This window comes from Triturus cristatus, chromosome 8 (assembly GCF_964204655.1).
Source record: "Triturus cristatus chromosome 8, aTriCri1.1, whole genome shotgun sequence".
NCBI lineage: Eukaryota > Metazoa > Chordata > Amphibia > Caudata > Salamandridae > Triturus > Triturus cristatus.
Window position 1 is genome coordinate 1,452,563,928 of NC_140591.1, and position 22,605 is coordinate 1,452,586,532.

The 22,605-nt window shown below is 44.9% G+C and overlaps 1 protein-coding gene across 1 annotated transcript in view; it reads left to right on the plus strand.

The window, feature by feature from the left end:
- INTS4 (integrator complex subunit 4) overlaps nucleotides 1-22,605 on the plus strand; it is a 347,032-nt gene that overhangs the window by 55,239 nt on the left and 269,188 nt on the right. Inside the window, exons 3-4 of the mRNA XM_085623249.1 lie at nucleotides 12,155-12,272; nucleotides 21,938-22,044. Coding sequence (XP_085479375.1) covers nucleotides 12,155-12,272; nucleotides 21,938-22,044 — 225 coding nt within the window. The remainder of the gene's footprint in view (nucleotides 1-12,154; nucleotides 12,273-21,937; nucleotides 22,045-22,605) is intronic.

Sequence of the window (22,605 nt, forward strand, 5' to 3'; positions counted from 1 at the left end):
GTACGCAGATCAACAAAAGCACCCCAGCTACGAGGGCGAGAAGCAAAGGGAGACCTCCGAAGACGCTGGAAAAAATAGAATGAAAAAATGCCGGGATCACACCAAAAATAGTTTGAAAGGATGTCACGAGGCCGGAGCCCACAATTTAAAAAAAATTAGCCAGGCCACTTGTTGACGCGGCATTAAAGATAGTCTGAATCAGGGCCCCAAAATGAAGTGGGAGATCAGTATTCAAAAGCGCTTGCACCTCTGTGCGCGTGTTGGCTACGTGAAGGACAAATGTTTCCCGGGATGAAGTCAACGCGACTTCTTTTTGAGACAATAGAGTCCTTATTCTGCTCATCTTGTTGAACTCTGCTTTCAAGGTTGGAATGGAAGGCCAGATGGATACATCGAGCCGTCCATGCGGGGGTGGGAAAAGGACGTTATTACAGCAGACTACTCTCTGTGATACAGTCACTATGTAGGGAATTCCCACTAACATCCCACAGCAAGCTTCATTATTTAATAGCAAATAACTACCATTAGCAAGCAGCGTAAAAGACGGTGTTATAACTGGAACCGGGATCCCTTTCAGGACGCAAGCTAAATTAGGAGCGTGCACATTACATGCACCATGCAATTGAATGTGCCTACACACCACAGAGGGATCTGGAGTGGAAGTGCACTCTTCACCTTTTAAGTAAACCTCTCTTCCGTCCCTCATGCATCTATACGTGAATGGGAGTGACCAAACTTCGTGCAGGAAGGCAGTACCCAGTGTTTCATATCTGCCAAGGGCATAATGTTTCATGCACAAACTGAACTTAAACAGGGGGAATGGTAATGTGATCAACCCGTGGATAAGCCACACAGCGGAGTTTAATTCGGCAACCGAGAAAGGTAAAGGTTCTAACTTTTCAATGTGCAGCAATGAATATGTTGCATCTTTCATGGACATGAACTGTTGTTTCACAGTTAAATTAAAAGGAAGGAACAAAGATGAAGTATTCATGTAATCCCAAGGGACTTTCCCAGCCTTTAACGTTTGCAACGTCCATGCAAACTGCATAATGGAACGCAATTGATTCTGACCATGATACAAAACAGACAAATCATCCTGCACAATGTCTACCACAGATGAAACAATATTATCTAAGGTATAAATTCTGGAAGACAGTGTGTTAATGCTATTCTCTATTACAGCCAATACCTTTTCCATATTGGCTTGATCAATAGCTCGTAATCTGGATGCAGCTTCAATCTGTGTTAGCTTCCAAACTTCGTTGTAATAGCATAAACCCATCTTTTGGACCTGCCAACCTCAGGACCCTTAACAAAATCATTCAAATATATTTTGTCGTTCAATTGTGATAAATGAAGTTTAACAGATGCTAAGGTGGAATTTTGCAGCCAAGACTGGCATAACTTCCCTACTGAGTAGGTAGTTACAGTGTGAGAAGATTCGAAACGGGGGTCTACACGAACTTGTGTATACCCCGGAGCTAAATCCAGAAACCGATGCTGACAGGAATCTGAGCTTGTTTGCCATACTAACCACCCTTCCGGATTCAATTCAGAAATATTGAAGGATGTGTTGGAAATGTATGACTGCAACGTAGCAAGGGACAGATCTGTATGATTATCCCAATTAGGATAAGCACCCAGACCCGGAGTGGAGGGAGAATTTAATTTTTTAGAAGTAGCCAATCCAAAACAGGTGGTCTGAAAAATTGACGAATTCAAAAATAACATGTGGTTCGGGATGAGGCAGGCACGATGCAAAGCTTCTGTTCCCTGTACCTGCCACGGTTTAGAACCCCAAACCGATTTAAGATCGATAGTAGTTTTCCACAGATCATAGCCTCCGATTGCCAACTCGTCCATAAAGGACTTGGAATACAACAATTTGGTGTGTGTCAGTCTAACTTTAGAAGCAGACTCAGCCGCAACCTTAAAATAAAAGGAGTCCGGATTCGACACACTAAAATCAGAAAAATATGTGAATTTGTCCACTAACGTGGTGGAGCTGCCCTGCCTAGGGGCTGGACAGTGTTCCCATTGTGTATAATTTACAACATTTCTAAACGTATTTGCTTTGTGTAGGAAATGCGTGCCATAATGTTGATAGCAGAATTGCTCCTCATAATTAGCAGTCTCTAAACACAAATCTTCAGCATCAAATGTAGCATAATATTTCAAATCAGAAAACAGTGCTTCTATTGCTTGTACATCCCAATCATCCGAGTGGATGTTCTGCTTAACTACATCACCCATAGAAACACGAAATACATTTGGCACATTGATTACTTCAGTGGGACCATGAATTTGAAATTTAACAGCACCCCGCGCGATCCCATCCAGTACAGGCCAGGCAGAAATGTTCACAAAAGTCTGGTCCCTTTTCATAATATGTGATGAGGAGTGGGGGGCCAAAGTTCCATCAATTAATCCAATTGTAGATCTTTCTTTCAGGTAGTGTCCATTTATAAGTCTAAAAAACACTACCACAAAACCGATGGACATAAACAAAAAAATACATATGAGCACCAGCCAAATGTAAGTCCAAGGGGGAATTAAAAAATGTCTTTTGAACCAGGTCACAAAAATCGAAACTTTAGATGGGGCAATGGTAGTCATTGAATTAGTATCAAAGGAGTAACGCGACTGGGTAACAGTGGTGGATTGTAAAATAGGCAACGGGACATACGCAGGATAAGCATACTCAATATCTTCAGGTAGACCACCAGGTGTCGGTGGTAATAAAGGACCAGTAACTGTATGCATCTCGACGGCAACATCAGGCAAGGTGTTAGAAGCTGGGGCCACAACAGAATTTCTCAGCATCGAAGGGCAAGAAATCACTGGTGTCATACTAAGAAGAATCGGCCACTCGCTGTAGCTTGACATTGTCAATAGAGATGTACCTGTTATCCTTGCGACCAGGAAGTGGAGGTAAAATGACTGTACGTGTACCCTGTACTCCAAGCACCGGAACTGGTGCATGATAAAAGGGGCCGAACTCCTTCTTGTTCTCCACCTTCTCACGGACCAGATCACCAACTCGAGGTGGCCAGCCGACTACTGGAATCTGAAGCGCAGCATCAGATGTGGAGGGTACGTGTTCCTTCGCTAGACTGTTTCTGGCTTCTTGTAGATTCTGCAATACAGCACAGTGATCATCTACGTCAAAGATTGCGGCCGACGCCGCCATGTCTAGACCATCAAGGTCTGGGACAAACATTTGTATGCCAAAGAGCATCATGTATGGGGTCCGCCCACCCAGAGACCTTCTAGGGAGATTATTAAGTGCATGTTGCACGTCATACAAGTGGGCTAGCCAGTACCTAAAACCCTGGCTGTCAAAGATTGCTTTAAGTCACGGTTCATTCGCTCCACCACACTATTACCCTCAGGTCGGTATGGAGACGAAAATTTGACTTGGACCCACACATTTCTCATGGCTTCTTTGTACACCTTAGTGGCGAACGCAGGGCCCTGATCAGAATGAAAGGTACCACATGCAAAACTTCCAACAAAGACACACAAATCCTTGATGACAGTACGGGCATCAGCACTCCTTTGTGGTCACACCCACAGAAAACGTGTGCACGAATCCACTGCAACCAAGATGTATTTGTACGCAGTATCAGAGGTAAATGGACCGCAATGATCTAAATAAACACAACCCAGTGGTTTATTAGATATGTACAACTGAGTTTGTGGTGGGCGCGCCGCAGTTGAAGGTTTTATCTGCTGGTAAATGTCACAATTAACAACATAAGCGCGAGCTTGTTTATATAAACCGCACCACCAGTAACGTTGTTGTAACAGAGATACAGTAGCTGCAACACCGGCATGCGCGGACACCATGCCCTCGTGAGCCACTAATATCAAAGATGGTCTGCAGTCCGCGTTGGGAATCAATCTCTCACCAACGTCGTTAATCCTCACTAATGGGACGTTATCAGGACTTAAGCGATAATGGTAACGAGAAGGGAAACCTCTTGGATATTTTGTTCCCTTCTCAGTAGCAGCAATAGCTGCCAAGATGTCATCATCGATCTTACTTTGTGATCTTGTAACTGCTGCTACTAAGTATGTCGCCACTGCTGTTTTTGCTGCCTCGTCAGCTAAGCTGTTGCCGACAGCATGGACACCAACTCGTTGGTGACCAAGAGTGTGAATAACATTCATGAGAGGCAGATGTTCTTTAAGTTCTGCCACTCGAACCCAAAGCGTTTTATGCTTAATTGTGCTACCTTTGGAATCACGATAGTCATTTCGAGACCAAAAATGTAGATTGTCGTTGTAAGATTGTACACAATAAAACGAGTCACTCACTATAAGAGTAGTGACTCGAGGATCAGCAAACTCCAGTGCAAGCACCAGAGCACGAAGCTCCGCCAACTGTGCGGTACAATCACCCAATGACTGCGTATGCACGACATCGGATTGGAATTCACCATTCACGAAAGTACCGACCACAATTGCGCAGGCTGCTGAATAGGCATGTTTCGATCCAGTAGCCGGTTGCGCAGAACCGTCAGTGTAAATGACACAATGGTAATCCTCGAGCGGGCGCAAAGACAGAGGAGCTGGATGAACGAATTCATACTGCAAGAACTCCTGAGTCTGTAGAGCCGCGTCAAAGATATATGTGACGTCGGGCGATGTCAAGGAAGTGGCCCATTGTATCCACCTTGGATGCAAAGCCTTAGAATTAGGTACACTTGCTTTCGTCACCGCCTCAAGGGCAGGATATGGTGTTACCACCAATATGCGTTTACCTTGCGATAGCGCTCGTTCTTTCAGAATCGCCATCTGCACTGCCGTCAGAACTTTCTCGACAGCGGAAAATCGCAATTCAGCCGAAGTGTACAGGTGTGATTTGTAGGCAATGGGGACGGTGTCGCCCTCATTGAACGTTAAGTACGTGAAACCCACTGCGCCTGGCACAATTCTTATGACCAGGTTAGTGTGGTTATCACGCGTCAATAAGTATTTTGAAGCAAGAAGGTCAGCTTGCAATGATTGCAATATAGCTGAATGCTCCGGCAGCCAACATGATTTGGAAAAAGTAGGTTGTACCAAGGCATAAAGCGACTTGATACGCTGGGCATAATCAGGAATGTACGTTCGTCCGAAATTCAGAAAGCCCAGCAGAGATTGTAATTTCTTCAGTGTCGTAGGAGCACGTAGGCATGCGCATTTCTCTAGGAAGTGCGGAGCCAATCCTCGACCTTCATTGTTGAGTTCGTATCCCAAAAACAACACTGTATGTTCCGCAATGTGAGACTTCGCAAAGTTGAATTTGTAACCGAAGTCTGCAAACAAAACAATGATGCGATCAACGCGACACAGATGCGGCCACAACTCGTCATCTGTGAGATACATATCATCCACATATGAGTACGCATCAGGGTCTATGCTCTCTAACAGAGAGACAACACGAGCGGCGAAGACACCAGGGCTGTTTTTATAGCCCATCGGTAATCTTTTGAAATGTTTTTGTTTGCCACCCGAGGTAAACGCCGTCCACTCCCTACTAAGAGAGGAGAGGTTATGGCTGTAAAAGCCATTGGAAATGTCAAGTGTGGTTTTAAACCGTTTTCTCACGAGACTATCGACGAGAGCCGAACTGTGGGTATTTTGTACTGCGCATGTCCGGCAATGAGAGTTTAAATGCCGGTAATCCAAAACCAGGCGGTACGACCCATCAGGCTTCGTCACAGTGAATAAAGGCTTACTCATTGGTGACACACATGTTTCAATTACACCTTGAACTTCTTAGCTTGGTCCTTTGGCACTGTGTGTGCAAAGGACGGGAGGATCACCTCCTCCCCTCTAGGAGCATCTAAAATAAAAGCCGGGGGCCAATCAGCCACTGCCAATAGAATATCATAGGAAGAGGTCAGATTATCCCAAAAAATCCCGTTAATCGTGCATTGTATGTCACCTTCAATTAAAAGGACTATATTATACTGTCTGTCAGGGGGAGCCACTCTAGTGTCAGCAGTTTCTACAGTTATGAACGTATCAGTTGCTGTCGCCACCAGTTATGGACGCAGTGCTTGTCGCACTACTGTAACTTCCGCCGCGCTGTCGAGCAGCGTTAGCGCCCATGTCAGGTTCTGAAGCTGCGTCCGCACCATCTGTGGCATACCTCGCTGTTAGCGCAGCAACTTTCTTCTTATGAAACTGGGGTCGTTGACGTGCAGACTCGTCCTGCTTGCCTTTGCCCGTCAGTCTGACGGGGTTGCTCACGACTTTGAGCACCCCTTCCCTTCCCACGGTCTCCGCCACCGGATTGTGAAGCCGATGTTTCCTGTGAAGAACGAGGAGAGCGTTGATCAGAAACCTGAAATCTATCAGGTGACTTAATACTAGATCGATCGCGCAGATCATATGTGCGTTCGCTAGTCGACTGTACGGGTGAGGCAGGACGAGACCCCTGTTTCTGTTGCTGCTTCCCCTGTTTCTTTGCTCGCCAATTTTGTTTAGGAATATTTGGGCATTCGTCTTTAGTAGACAAGCTCACCTTAGTTTGCTGTACTATATCGGGAACTATCACAGTTGGTTTAACACCCAAGGCACTACGGCCTACGGTCCTATAGGCTTGCACAATTATTTTAGCGAACTCCTGAGGCCTGTCAAGTTCATCCACGTGGTCCAGCTTATTAGCTACTTGGAACTGCATGGCATCGCCTTTGAGGTTGCCCATTACCATGGAAGCCACCACATCAAACACGCCGACAAGCTTCATTCCTAATTCAACAGCAGCCTCCGCTCCGTGATTCTCTTGAACACGTTTAATGACGGAGGGTAGTACAGACATAGACGGAGTGCCGAAGCACTTCGAGTAGGTCGTGGCAAAGACCTTGCCCCAGTTTGTGCAATCAGCCATATCTGGGACCAAGTCTTTCGGCAAACTAATGGTGAGAATCCTGTGTTTCTCCACAGGAGAGGTATGCGGAAAAACCGCCTCCAGTTGGTCAAATTTCTCAGCAAGCCAATAAAGAAAATCATCCTTATTTTGGGGGCGCTTGCCCATAACCGAATTAACCATAACAGGACTAATAACCACCGCGTGGTGGTCCGTTGGTTGTCCCGCAACAGCGGGTGCCCCCACCTGCACGTTGCATGACACGTACTGCACTAAAGCCCTATGAACTGTAATCAGGGCTGTGTGTAGTACCCGCAACTCCGCCACCGCCACCGTGAGATAGCGGGGATGAGGCGTAAATCCGGCTATCACCGGCCATGTGGCCCCTGCAATAGACAACGGGCCCATTCTAGCCGGTGCAACCGCATGGGGAAGGGCGCCATTAAACCAAATGGTATGCTGACAGGCAGAAATAGGAATTTCTTGTGTCCTATACGGCGTATAGATCGCAGGCAGCTGTGTGGGAGTATAGGAATGAAACGTATCATCGTCTACATCCACCGCCGGAAAGGTCACCCAAGAGTAAAACAACTCATAAGGGTAAGACGCATCAGCGCTCACCACAAAATAACAGCCATCCCATCATCCGGCACCCCATACGTCGTCAAATGACGGTGCAGAGGTGCACGACTATGCGCGGCTATGTCAACCGCCATAAGGACACACTAAATAGTATCAACGATATCAACAGTAGCACTGGGGTTCAGTAAAAATAACCTTTTTAATGATCAAGCTTGAAAGAACCTATTAGTCGAAACACAGGTAGGTTAAACCGTCACTCCCGTTAACCGGAAACCAGAGTGAGGGTGTTGTGGACTAATATAAGCACTACTAAGGCGTTTCAAATCAATCGACCAAACGTTAGGTGCGCCATGTTGCAGGGATTCTGCTTATGCACAGAACTATGCACAGGAAACCAGGACCTCAGTGAATTGTGGTGTACCAAAAACTCACCTCAGAACCCCTTATCCGACCAGCATCAGTGTCCCATTCGTTATCCGAGTTTTATCTCGGCGGTCCCAATGTATATACAACCCAGAACAAGCGACCTAGGGTATTCTCAGGAATGGTGGGAATCAGAAATACCTGTTCATAATTATTCTCATATCAGTCCACAACAGAATAAACAGAGACACAGTAAAGTTTAAAGAGTTTATTTTATAAACCTTGTGTCCTAAGATGCAGTACTTTGGCTAACCTAAGCAGACAAATGATTAAGATCAAAACCATCAGCATAGTTACAATACCATAGATAATGAAAGGAGTAATCATACTAAAATGACAGTGGATATCAGCCACCTTCCTTTCGCTAGTAAACTAATATTATTATTATTAATATTAGACTAATAAAAGGTCTCTAGGCTTGAATGGGGAACCCCATATCGTAAAGATCAGCTTAGTGGAATCACATCACAGGATCAGCTAGACTCTGCTCCTGGGAAAGCTCTTCTTCCGAATGAATAAAAAACATGCAGCACTGCAATATTAAAAGCACCCGACTTTCAGGTATTTGCAGCTGCGTGCGTGTTATGGCTAAATAGTGGGCCGATCAACCTGAACCCAACAACATGCACCGTCTAGCGACCCAGACTGTTTCTTTACACAATGTTCAGACCAAGGTCGCTGCTTACTGTTAGAGATGTGAACAACAGACAGTTCTCATGTGAAGCAAAGTCGAGCAAGCATTTCTCAATTAATAACATGCAACTACAGTGTCGTGTGCAAAAGCAGCAAAAGCGGCAAGATGGCTTTCTAACATCTGACGCGGTTGTGCTAACTTCGCATTGTACGTATATAGATAGCAATCTTCACTACAGTCTCAGGCGAGATCGTGCTGGGCTGTTTTGTTGCAGTGCCAAATGATGGATGAAAATCAATACTTTCTTGGTATCAGTTGGAAATGCCCTTGTCTTGTGGCGCAGCGGCCAGGGCGCCTGCCTCCGAACCACGGGGTTCACGGTTCGATCCCCGGTGCCGGCGGCAGGTTAGTCCAGCACCATGCGATTCTGGGCAATAGCTCGCTTAATCTTCCCGACTGCCCCCAGCGCCTTGACACCCTCAGGTAATTGTGCACTTTACAAATACTGGATTTCATTTCATTTCCTGACAGCAAAATGACTTAAAATTGCTGCCATATGCAGTTTCAGAACTCTTGAAGCCAGATAGAGCGCCCGAGGGCCACCATTTTGACTCACTTGAATGGTTTTGAAATAGTTTTCTTTTTTTTTTATAAACTGTTTATTGATCAAAATAAGAACACAAAATACTGTATTACAGCTCCAAATCCAGGTCAACAAAACCGTTTTCACTTCAATATTGCTCACTTTAATGGCGCAACTGTACCTCAGTCGTGATCAGGAAGCATTTTGATTTCAGGGATTATCTTCCCTCTATAGATCACAATGATGTAGACGTCATAAAGATTGTTTGAGGTCGTCACCAGGATAGAGTTGTCAAGTCAAGCAGCCATCTCGTCCACATCCCTCTACACATTTATTTCTTGTAATTCATTCTTGTTTATTTGAAGCTTTCAGACAGCTTGGAGTCTGTGAATAAGGTTCATATTGAGTGGCGCAAAAATTAATTCCAACTATTTTCAACATCACATGTAGAAACTGTCCTCATTTTCATAAATATCATTTTCATTTAGTAATACATTGTGACTCATCCATATCTTGGAAATTCCTCCTTTTATATGATTCAAACAGGAACTGACCTATCTTCTGTTTAATCTTGGATTGTGAACCTCTGATAATGTTCTGTGGACTTACCCCCATCTTGTAAATGATAGTTTATAGGGCGTGTCTTTACCTGAAATTCAATGGTTTCAGTTTAGCAGATAATGATGATGAAGAAGCTCACCTTTGACATCATTTGCCCAACACTGAATTTCCCATTCCCACTGCCACCCTTTATGCTTAATGCTCCAGGCAGCTCACTGAATTCCCCTCCGAGTGACTGTAAGCATGGAACGACCAGAGCATTCTAGGCCTTTAGGACACTTAACCACATGCTGAGCATGAGGAATGCTTGGTGTTCTTCTGAACACCTCTGGTCTCCAGTAATTTCTCAGCACAGATGTACAAATAACCTGGGTTGTATTGTTGGGACATTTCCCACTCTACCTGGCGTCAAACCATAAACTCTGAGCCCAACAATCAAATTGCGAATTGTTTAGGACATCATATAGGAAGGCATACACCATTAATTTAATTTCTAATTTAAAATGCTTATAAAGCGCAGCATACACCTTGCGGTTTCTTGGCGCTGAAGGTTCAGTGGCTGAGGGGAAGGAAGACCGGGGAGAAAATTTAGGCGGGGAAAGCCTGGCTAAATAGGAAGGTTTTCAAGTCTCCACGGAAGGAAAGGTACTGAGTTGCGGAGCGGAGGTTATCAGGGAGAGAGTTCCAGAAGGAAGGGGCCAGAGTAGAGAAATTGGATCCACCCCACTTTTTGCGCGAGAAACCATTGAGGTGTCCTTAAAGTTCTTGGGGGATGAGAGTTTGAGAATGTGTGAGCCACGCAGTACTTAGCAGTGGTCGGACAGTAGCTTGAATAAGCTGTGTTATAGAAGGTGTTCATCCGATAGAAGGCTCTCCGATCTCCACTTTTTAACTCTTCTCAGGTGGAATTCTGGAGCATCACCTAATGTGTTTTCTTTTGAGATTTTTGTTGGAGAGGCTGATGCCCAGTGAGAAGTGTTTATGTTGGGCCAAGTCCCATCAAACGAAGTCTGTGGCGCTTTTCCCCTCAAAATCCCACTTATCTCCATGGCACTTTTAAGCTCGAAAATATTCTCATTATTTTTAATCGCTTTAAACTATTCTCAGTTTTGGTATGCATAGGCAATAGTCTGAATGCAAAATAAAGCTGAAACTGTATCGTTCATAGGAATAAGAACAGATGAATCATAGGTAAGCTGGATACAGTAAAAATAGGTTGTATAAATTTAGCAAACACTTGGATAATAGTGCACAGAAAAATAAATATATATATTTTCTAATGTTCCTCCCCCCCCCCCTCCCTTTTGATACAAGGAAGCAAACCATAGTTCGAGGAGTAGCATTAAAACAAAGAGTAAAGTACACAGGTATTAGCTACATCAGAGAGGCGCCCCTTACACGTCTGTGAAAATGGAGTTCATTCTAGACTGCCTAGTGGTGCGTTGGTAGCATTGTGATCCTCCAATTCCGATCCTGACCCAACCGTCCCTTGCACTTTGTTGTGGTGGTTACCACACCCCCGTTGTCCTCATCACAGAGGCTCAAAAGGGCACTTATTCTCCTGTTGTCCCCTTTTCTATCTTTGTGTAATGGCTTTTGACCTGTATTAGAATTTAGTGTGTTCAAGGGGCGCTTTTGACCTGTATTAGAATTTAGTGTGCTCAAGGGGCGCATCCTGGTATGGTCACTGCAACACCTCTGTCTCCTTCTGTGCCCTCTGATGTCTATTAAAGGAAACCAGGCTCTGATTACAACTGTCACGGAATTTTAGGACATTATCGGTATCTGGAATGACTGATACCGTATGTAAACTCCTCATGGAGTAACTACAATTGCGATTTAAGCCGTGTGAAATGGGGAATACGTTTTTCAGGCTGGTGTATCTCACAGAATTCCCAATTTCATGTCGTTTAACACGGACATTTGTGACCTGTTCTGAGCTCGTGGTAAATATCTGCAGGGGCTCCTGTGTGGAATGGGGGTGTGTGGTGTGATGTGTGGGAGAGGTGAGCTGGCTGGCTGAAGTGAAAACTAGCAGTGGGGGACCATTTAATGCTCACGTCGACCCGTTCCTTGGCCGAGGGTCTGACAGGGGTTGCGAACCAGGCCCCAACTGCAATGTAGCCCTTTACCAAAGTCTTTTTTAACGGATCGGAGTTTTATGTGCTAAAATTGTGCCAGGGTTTCTGCACCCAGTAAATCCAAATGTGGAAACACTTTACCTCCGATTATATTGCTAAGTGGAGTGCTGGATGAGAATTCCATTCTGCAATACTTGTAATCATGATCTAAATGTTTTCATGGCGATCTGTATTTGGAGTGTCCAGGGGAGTACAAAGGACACATAATGTCCATGTAGCCGACCATAACACTGCAGCATCTCCATGGATGAATACATCTGGTTTCTTGGTTGAGTGCATCTGCCTTATTAACTGTTTAAGTGCTTGAATGTTGATGTTAAAACAGTGAACGTGTGTAGTGATGTCATCTTGATTTTGTGTTTTAGGAGAATGATAATTCAGTGAGGTTAAAGATTGCATCGTTACTGGGTCTTTTATCGCAGACGGTAGGATTTACGCCAGACTCCATTGTGGATGATGTTATCGGCACACTTCAAAATGAAAGTAAGTTGTTACTGTAAGAATTGGGCCCAAAGTCTTATCATTCTTGACAGGCCGATCTGTTTGCGACTGTTGTAAAGAGTTGAGTCAAAGGTAGAGAATAGAAAATAGAGAGCCTTAAGTATCAGATTCCAGGAGATCTCCTCATTAGGGGAAATGAAATGATTGTGTTAGACGTAATTCACCCTGACAACAATCCACCTGAAACTTTCCTTAAAAAGTGACACAACCGACCAAAGGTGATGATTTTAAAGACCAGGTTCCTGTGGGTGCCTCTTGTCCCTTTGAGCTTACACCACAACACAATTACCATGATTGGTGACATTTGGTAAACAGGTCCTTAAAAGAAAAAAAAAACACTAGGACCAACCATATGAGTACTGGCCCCTAGGCTGTTTGGTGCTGCAAACAGCTAGGATTACCAGTTCGTGTTAGTTGGACCCAATTGACTTGTATGCTTTGTCTGTGCCCCTTCCTGGACACGGATGATTAGACAGAAGATTACCAGGACTACTCCACCACGGCACCAGTTCAGCAGCAGGGAGCTCTTTACTGATTGGATCCTTCTTGCTTGTGTGGTCGGTTTCTTGGGACATCTGATTTTAAAGAGACACCTTTTTATTCCCACCTTGGTGTTGCTCGTCCAACGCCACTGTGAGAGAGCCTAGTGCCCAAATGAAGTGTTTTGGCTATCCAATTGAGGTGTGTTTGTATTATGGCCCAAAACACCAGGAATAAACAACATCACCCAATTAGGTTACAGCACATTTGCTAAAAATTGTATTTCTGATCGATACTTCTAACCGCATTGTTACATACTCTTTAAACGCCAGTTTTGAATCAATACGGATTTACGTCCCGCACCGGCATCTAGAATCCCTAATCCATAAAGTTTTTTGTGTGCTGTTCGGCTTAAGATCATACATCTCCCTTAGTACTGAGGAAGCCTTAAATGAGAGTGGCCGAAAAGCATCAACCTTGCTCAGGAGGAGTTTTATTACATGTATCGTAATTGTTTTTTTTACTTTATCATTTTGTTAAGCTACAAAAACATACAAATAAACAGCCATTATTGTAGGTAACATTGAAGAATAATTAGAGTGTGTCAATATATCCAGATGGGCTAGTAGCGACGATAAGCAAATAACAATCAGCGTGAATGATAAAAAAAAAAATGGAGGGAGGGTGACCTTGGCACGGGTTAGAACGTGGGTTTCGACCAATTGTATTCGCTCCTTTCTGTGAGGCAAATCGAGAAACATAAGTAGAGCACATAACTACAATCTCCCCCCACCCACACAAGGAGCTAAGCTGCCTAGCGAATCCCAGAACTTGTAACTAATAAAAACATCAACCACAACAATTTCTAGGGCTGTTTACACCTTAGGGGGTGAACAACACTGCAGCAGACAAGCCTGTAGGAAGCTGGCTCTGTATATACTATATCAGAGTGAGGTATAGTGTGCACAGATTCCAGTGGAACCCCAAAGGTAGGTAGAGGTAAAGTTAGATAGCACCTCACTCTCTATTTGTGGTAATGTGGTCAAGCAGTAAGGCAGTATCCGAGGACAGTGTTAAGCATTTGTTGTACACACTCCGTCAGCAAATGAATTCACACTCTCAAAGACTTAACTTCAGACCAATTGTTTTTGTATGAAAATATTATTTTAGTTATTTTATTTTCTAGAACCAAGCAAGCCTGGCACAGGTAAGCACAAAATACTTTACAGTAGTAATGCATTTTGTAAACAGTTTGAATTGTAATTGTATATGCACTTTGTTTTGACTTGCAGTATGGTTTCAGAGAAATGCAATACTTTATAAGTACAGAACATGGACTTGAATGGGCTTTTCAGTAAAATTACAGGTAAGTTACTTTTGAGATTTCTTTTCTTATTCAGAGTAGTATACCTGGATACTACTCTGGGACATTTCCTGTAAACAGGTAAGTAAAATCGTTTTGGTTAAAAAGTACAATTTTAAAGAATTTCTTTAGGTTTTCAAACTCCATACTTGGAAACTTTAAGCAAAACAGTTTATGTTATCCTACGAAGGAAAATAGTGGTATTGGTTTAGAGTTCAGTATTTGGTAGTGGGAGTTGAGGTTCTGGGGGTAGAGTCAGGGGTCACCCAGGGTCAAGGATGCACTCTACACCCTCCGGCACTAGGGTGGCCGAGTGCAGAGTGCTGAGGCCCAATGTTATCCAATGGGGGATTTGGGGCCTCCGGTTGGTGGCTGCTGGCAAGCAGGCCACTTGGTTGTGGGAGCAAAGCTCCTAGACTTTAGCTCAGGGCAAATGGGGAAACAAAGTAGCACCAAAGGTGCACCCTCAGCGGCACTAGAGCGGCTGGGTGCAGGGTGCTGTTTCGACGTCAGCCGCCCTGTTGTGTGCAATGGGGAACCTCTGGTTTGCAAAGGCACTGCAGGCTTGGGAGCGAACGTCTTCTGGGTGCGACGCCCACTTCGAGAGGCAAGTTGGGAAGTTAGGGGTTGGTTAGGCACCATTGGTTTGACCACCCAAGGCCGTGGGGCGTCGGGTGCAGGGGTGCCTTATGGGGGTCGAATCTTCTTACCAGCTCCTGGTCGCGGTTGGGGGGACCTTCTGGATTTATGCCGCAGGCGTTGACTGGAGGCAGGGCAGGGGTCCCCAGATCTTGGGTCAGGATCGCTGGGGTGACCTCCTCGTGGTGTTTGTCCACTTGAGCTTGGGCCGTGGACAGCGGGTGCAGTGTGGGGCAGATTTGCGGTGTCCGGCCAGAGCTAGAGGTTGCAGATTAACAAATCCGGTGTTCGCTGGAGACAAAGTCTTTGAGGTTGAAGACAGGAAGGTCCTCTGGGGTTTTCGAGGTTGCTGGCTGCAGGGCAAACCGAGATTTCGCAGGAGCAGGTTCGAGGTGGAGACAGGCCGGTAGGGCTGGGGCCAAGTCAGTGGGTGTATTCCTCTTGTTAGCTGATGCACGGCTGTTTGGTCCTTCTTTTTCATTTCCTTGTAGTTTCTTCTTGTCTGAGGAAGCAAGGTTCAGGGGTGCCCCTAAATACTAGATTTATGGGCGTTACAGTTAGGTAAAAGGCAGGGACCAATGGGTCCCTTATCTGGGGTGGGTACACCCCCTATTATGCCACCCTCCAGTGGGAGGGGGGCATGAACCTGTCCCTGGTTGGCTGAGTCCCAACCCCATCTGCAAGATGGCTGAGACTCCGAGTTATGCTTCACCTCGCCTCCCCCACCTGAGGGGTGGAGTTGGCAGAGGTGGGCACACCTCTCTCCTCACTTGTTTTTCCCGCTGGTTCTCCCGCCCAAAGTGGGGGTCAGAACCAGTGGGGACCAGTTGATGAAAGCAGCAAGTGGCCTGGGGAACCTCACAAAGGCGGCATGTCTTTGAAGCTTACCCTTCGTGAACACTGCCCATCCTGGGGGAGGAGGCTTGGCACTTCGTCCCAGGATGTGCATTGCTTCAGGCCCCGAAGAGCAGCAGGCTCTCGACCCAGGGGTCCAGAAACATGTCTGTTGGTGGCAGCTGAAAGCAGCCACTCAGCCTGGACACTAGTGGTAGTTTAGTTTTCAGGGGGCATCTCTAAGGTGCCCTCTGTGTGCATTTTTCATTAAATCCCACACTGGCATCAGTGTGGGTTTAATGTGCTGAGAAGCTTGATTTCAAACTTCTCAGTTTTCAGTGTAGCCATTATGGTGCTGTTGAGTTCGTAATGACAAACTCCCAGCACCATATACTCTTAATGGCAGCACTGCACTTACAATGTCTAAGAATGGCCTTAGACACTGTAGGGGTACAGGGCGTATGCACCTGTACCCTCACCACTGGTATAGTGCACCCAGCTCGAGTGGAGACTGATCTATGCCAGGGCAGTGGGTTGTAGGCATGGCACACAGGCATGTGTGCCATGTCGACTCTTCACTTTGTTCTGCACCAAGACAAGTTTCCTGCAAAGGCAGTGTGTGAGTGTAAGAGTTAAGGACCTCTAAGGGTGGCACAATAAATGCTGCAGCCCTTAGAGGCCTTCTCTGGTCAAAGTGTCTTGGGCACCTGTGGTAGCATTTACCAGGGGCTGACCTGTGGCCAGAGATGCCAATTTGGTTGAGGCTTCAATGCAGTTTTAGGGAAAGAACATAGGCCCTGGGTACCTGATTAGCAGGAGCTCAGAGCACACTCAGTCAAAGCACATCAGCAATTCAGCAAAAAGTAGGGGCAACCATGCAGAAAGAGGGCACATTCTCATAAAGAACCATTTGCAAGTTTGTCTTGAGCATCAGGGTGTAGAAATGGATCACAAAGTGTTCATGAAGTGAAGACAAAATCGGGATGCAAAAACCTTGTAAGGCTGTATCTCGACATAGGTGAAGCGGCCGCGAGAGAGTTGGCAGGTGCAGGGCATGAGCACATGCATGTCCATCAGTCTGGTGGGAAAAGGTCCAAGCTCGCCAGGCATGCAGATCCGGCAGAGAGCATCTCGGATGTGTCACAGCATGGGGGAGTCCACTCCTTCATAAACTGTGTGCAGAAGGTGACTGTGTCCGCTGGAGTATCAAAAAAACGGGCGTGGTCATTTAGATTAGTCTGGAGACGGGCAGAGTAGAACATGCCATATTACAGGCCCATTTTCCACAGCATAGTCTTGACTTCTGTAAATTTATGGCGTGCCTCCTGAACTGCCATCGTGAAGTCTGGCACGGAGATAGTGGCACCCTGGTATTGTGCCAGTCGGAGTCCTGTATCCCGGAAGTTCAGAAGACTGGCAATTCTAGGGTGCTTCGGGGCACCAGGAGGAGGACGTGGGTCAAGAGACTGGTGTGCTTGCCCCACCACCAAGGTTGATGTAACGTTTTGTTTGTCAAAAAGGACTGCAAGTAGGTGCTCAATATACAGGTCAGGGCAGCCTGTATCTGTGGATTCCGCTGGGATTTAGCTTCCGAATCCTCATTCTTGGTGACTTCTGTTTTTAGAAGACGCTCTACTTTCTCCAGCCGCTTGGCGACCGTCGCAGCACCATCTTCCAAACTCGATTTGATTTCCTCTCCACTGTCTAATCTGATTTTCGGGGTGATCCAAGCGTTCCCCTATGCAGTCGAGACAGTTTGTAAGGGTGTCGATGGAGCGAAAGCCAGTGCTGAGCTCCACAATGATGGCCTCCGCACCAGTCATCTGACCTGAATTATTGGGCCGACTGCACCCATCTCCATGTCCGTCTGGGCATCCGGTTTATTGGCAGCCCTGAGCCTTTCAAATGGCAGTTTTGGCTGCTTATGGTCGCTGCGCACCATTGTCAGAGACACCTGGATAGGAGCTGTTATTGGGAGGAATGGAAGAAGTGGTGGTCAGGAGTTGTAATGGTGCCAGTCTGTGGGGACGATATTAAATTCACACTGGTGAGCAAGGTGCCAAGGGCGCAGGGCCCAATGGATACGGCTGGGTAGGGTGACCAACCGTCCGTAAATTTCACGGACTGTCCGTAATTTGGACCTCACGTCCATTGTCCATGAGGATCCCTTTTACGGACGCCTTTTGTCCGTAATTTTGGGCATTGCAGGGAACAGCACTGTTCGCCTGCATGAACGCTCAGCCCCCTGATGGGGCCGCCTCGCACTCCTCCTAGAGCACAAGAGCAGCCCCACCCTGCCCTTTGTCATTCTGTATGCGGCTGATTGCCGCATACAGAATGACAGTGGGCCAGTCTAAGCTGCAAAACGTGGTGGGCCTCCAGGGCATTCTGTCGGAAGGAAGAAATGTGCAAAAACGCCAATTCTGCTACAGAAAATCCAGTTTGAGAAAAGAAGCTGGTGAAAGAAGTTAAAAAGAAGGGGCTAGAGTTCTTTCACAGTCTCGTCATTTTAGAACTGATTCATTTTCACTATTATATTCAAGGAAGCCATGATTGCTGCTTTTTTATTTTATGCAACTAACAACCATTGACAAAGCCAATAGTTCTGGCTTGTGGCAGGTGTAACGTTACGTGTTGTGTTATATATCTGGATGCAATGACAGAAGAGGCAAAATACCAGTTGGGCGGCACACTGTACTAAGCACAGATTTTTAGATTAGGTGTTTTAAGTTACGCCCTTATTACATCAAACACCCCCTGTGGAGAGACCCCCCAGTTTTTCATCCCACTCAAAGCCCTGGAAACAACACCTGTCACAGTCACCTCATGGCCTGGCACTCCTCATCATGCATGACTTCCACTTTTTCAGATTGCCAATGTGCAAGGGCATAGTGAACCCTACCCCCACCCCTTGCTTTAGGAACTACAGCAAGGTTGAAATTCTTGTTGGGCCTCTTCTGTCTGCAATCCTGCAGACAAAGGCTCAGCTCATAATTAATATGAAAAGGTGGGCGAGTGAGTAAGTGAAGGGATGGGTGGATGGCTGGATAGATTTGTGAAAGGGTGAATGAATGAATGAAAGGGTGATTGGATTGATAATGAGAGAAAGGATGAATGGATGAGAGAAAAGGTAAATAGATGGATGTATGGGTGGAAGGGTAGATGGATGGGTAAAAGGGTGGATGGATGAGTGAAAGGGTGGATGATAGGCGAGTGAATGGATGAGTGAAATGATGGATGGATTGATGAATTAATAAGTGAAAGGATGGACGGATGAGTGAAAGGGTGGATGTAAGGATGAGTGAGTGAAAGGGAGGGTAGATGGACAAAAGGATGGATAGATGAGTGAAGGATTGAAAGGGAGGGTAGATGAGAGAAAGGACGGATGTGTGATAGGGTCAATGGAGGGATTCATGAGTGGATGAGTAGGTGGAAGGAAGGTTGGCTAAGTGAAAGGGTTGATTGAGAGAGAGAAAGGGAGATGGATGGATGGATGACTGAAAGGGTGAATGAGTGGAAGGATGAGTGACTGGGTGGATGGATGAGTAAGTAAAAGGATGGCTGGATGGGTAAAAGGCTGGATGGATGGGTGGAAGAGTGGATGGATGAGTGTACCGATGGATAGGGTGAAAGGGTGGATGGATGGATGGATAATGGATGGATGAGTGAAAGGTTGGATGGAGGGATGGATGGATGGATGGATGAGTGAGTGAAATGATGGATGGATGGAAGGATACATGATGGATAGGTTTGTAAATGGTTGAATATGTTTGGATATGGATGGGCTTAATTATATACTGTTGCGCGACCTCCTCTGATGTGTCTGTTAAACGTACCTTTTGTCCTGAAGTTTTGTCCTGAATTTTGACCTCGTGTACTGAATTTTTGTCCTGAATTTGGACCCTTTGTCCGGAATTTTTCAACTCACCGTCCTGAATTTGCACCCATGCCAGTTGGTCACCCTATGGCCGGGTTTAAAGCCAGGTAAGGACAGCGTAAACTTGCTATGCCTATGCAACTCAGTGGCAGGTGAGTAGATGTCCATCCAAGACCCCAGGGAAGCATGCACACCAGCGATCGGCAGCTAAAACTGCGGACTAACAGAGCATGCCAAGCAGGTCCATGTCTCAGAGATGCAATTAGTATGGCAGAGGGACCCCGACCAACCCAAGTGTATGGAGGATGGGCACATAAAATCAAAATCCGACCTCCGTAGTGTGGTGCAAGTTTACAAGCCAAAGCCCTCTTGTGAGCTAGGCTGTTCAAAATCATGAATGATTCAAGCATTGTGTGAATTCAATAAATCTGCACAATGAATACATTTTGCTTAGCAGGGCTACACCGCCGAAGGCGAGGGACTTAAACAAGGGAACGGGACTTTAATAGCCGGTATAGCCCTGCTACGACGGGCTATAAGGCTATTAGAACATTCTGCTACTAGAGGGCAGAATGTTGTAACAAATAAAACAAAGGCCTCTCGAAGCTCGAGGTGATTTAAATCCCCTCGAACTCCGAGAGGCCTTTGGAAAACATTGGAATGTTGCTCTGCTGCCTTTACCAGCCCGTAGAAGCAGGGAGCACTCCATTGTCTTCAATGGAGCTCCCAACATTCCAATGTTCTAATAGCCGGTATAGCCCGCTACGGCAGGCTATAAGGCTATATTAACCAATGAAGCTGCTAGCTACTTCTGATAATATTCTAGAAATTCAATAAATTTACTAATCCCAATAATGTAAAAAACATGCCCTTCATTTGTCTGCTCCTTCTGGATCTATCGCCATCTCAATAAAAGTCCTTAACTTTGTTACGTTGGCAGACCTTATGGAAGCATCCAGTCTGGCAGGTAAATCTTGAAGTGCATCAGTTAGTGCTTCCCAACACTCGCTCCTGACTTTACCAAGCTTTCTGAACTTACCCTTTCTCCATTATTAGGAGAGCATTCAACACAATGTCGTAAGAAGAGTGTGTCGTAAGAAGAGAAATAAAAAATAAAAATTCATAAAGGAAGCCTCCCCGTAGGGTTGGTTCCATAGAAAACAAGTGTTTTCTGTCTTTTCGGAAAAAATCGAGTGATCTAGTGAACTGCGATCTCTATTAAGAGAGTTCAACAGAATGGGGTGGGGGGGGGGGTACCTGAAAAAGATGTGACGGAGGCCGGTGAAAATTTGTTCATTTCCAGTTTTTATTAATCTTTGTCTCTAGTCTAAGTTAGGTTTACCAATGAGGGTTTTCTCACCTCCTGATGTTGTCAGTGGTGAAAAAGTGTAAGTGGAATGTTGAAGGTGAAGTGCCTTGAAAAGATAATGAACACTGGTCTGAAGTTAATGCAAGTTTTTTTGGAAGTACGGGATTATGCGATCACACATTTTCTTCACCTGTGCTGAAGAATGTAAAGTGTTTTGCAACTACAATTAGGGGAACCTTTCGGTAGTCCAAGTGATCACTAAGGATTGTTCCACTGAACAGAAATCAATAGGGTTTAGGAACAGTTTAGATTTTATTTTATGGGTAAGACTGTGACTAAAGGTTTTTTGTGTATATTCAATGTGAGTGCTCATAGAGATATATTTGCATATCCAGAAACCCAGAGAGTTTACTACAAGGGAGAGATGTTTGGGTGAATCATCTATCATTGAAGTCTGAGAGTAATTTCTTATATCTTTTTTCATTTTAGTTTCAGAAAGGGACAGCTTCAAATTCTGTATGTTTCTAGGCAGATTTTCAATTTGAAAACCTCTTCAATGAAGTTAATTGACCCATCACAAGTTTGCCCTACACAGTGAACAAATCAGATTCAAACTGCTTTGTATAATCCATCAGAATTTTTATGTAGGAGGTATAAAGTTTGTTACGGATAAATGAATTTACAATATCCTCTCTAGACCATTAAGATCATCAGATGCCTTGTTACTGAAGGTTTGAAGAACAAGAATGATGTGAACGTTTGTTTAGTATTCCAAGAATGAAACCTTTAACCTAAGTTTGTTGTGGGCTGTACAGCACTGCCACATCAACAAGCTTGTCTTTCACCCCTCCATTTGCTCACCACTTGTATTGCACCGTGGATACTTAAAACCCATTCTTATCTTTGTACGGCACATAATGTTCAGATTTCCAATGCTACCCTGTAAAAAAACTAGCTAAGGGCGATAAAAAGTGCCAAAGAACACAATTAATTGTTTTAATGCTGGGTCAAGAAATTTTGTCTGGTGGTTTCAGGATTTGGTTTGGGAACAGAGACGCCATATTTAACAAGTTCATGCCTTGTAAAAATTGACTATTTGTATGAAGACAGCAGTTTATTCACATTGTATTTTTTTTTTGTTGCAGAGTCCCATCAAGTTCTTGCTCAGCTTCTTGATACACTCTTAGTGATTGGAAACAAACTTCCAGAAAATCTGTCTCTCAGAATACGTTTGGTTGATGAAGCCTGCAAGGTAAAGCAATTTAAAAGATTTCTAAGTTGATGTATTTTCTTTCACAACAATGAAGTCTGTATTCATTCCATGATGTGAATCTCATTTGTTGAGTGTGTTGTGACATTGGTGTTGCACTGTCTATTTTGGAGAACTTGGTTGTTTATTAAATTTGGTGGCCAAAATGGACAGCTTTACACTCTGTAATTTGCTCTCTATTTACATCATTACAATAGTAATATTTATTTTTGTTTTAACTCAATCTGCCTTTAGGCCTTTTTATATTCTTGCACACTTTACTTTTTTCCATCTTTGCCTGGCCACTTCTGATTGGTAGGTGAAGTCACCATAGTCCATTGAATTAGAAAAGTGTACTATACAGTCCCTTCAAATATGGAGCAGCAGAACTGGATTTAACTAAATGCTTCTAGGGAGAGGTTCTGGAGATACTGCCAGTTCTCACTTTGTATTCTGAGTATTCTTCTGACTTGTCTAAAAAAGGTCTACTATCATCACATAATTCAGCTTTCTCCTGATACCCTCAAGATCAGTAACATTAAGTAGATTATATTCTATTTGTTA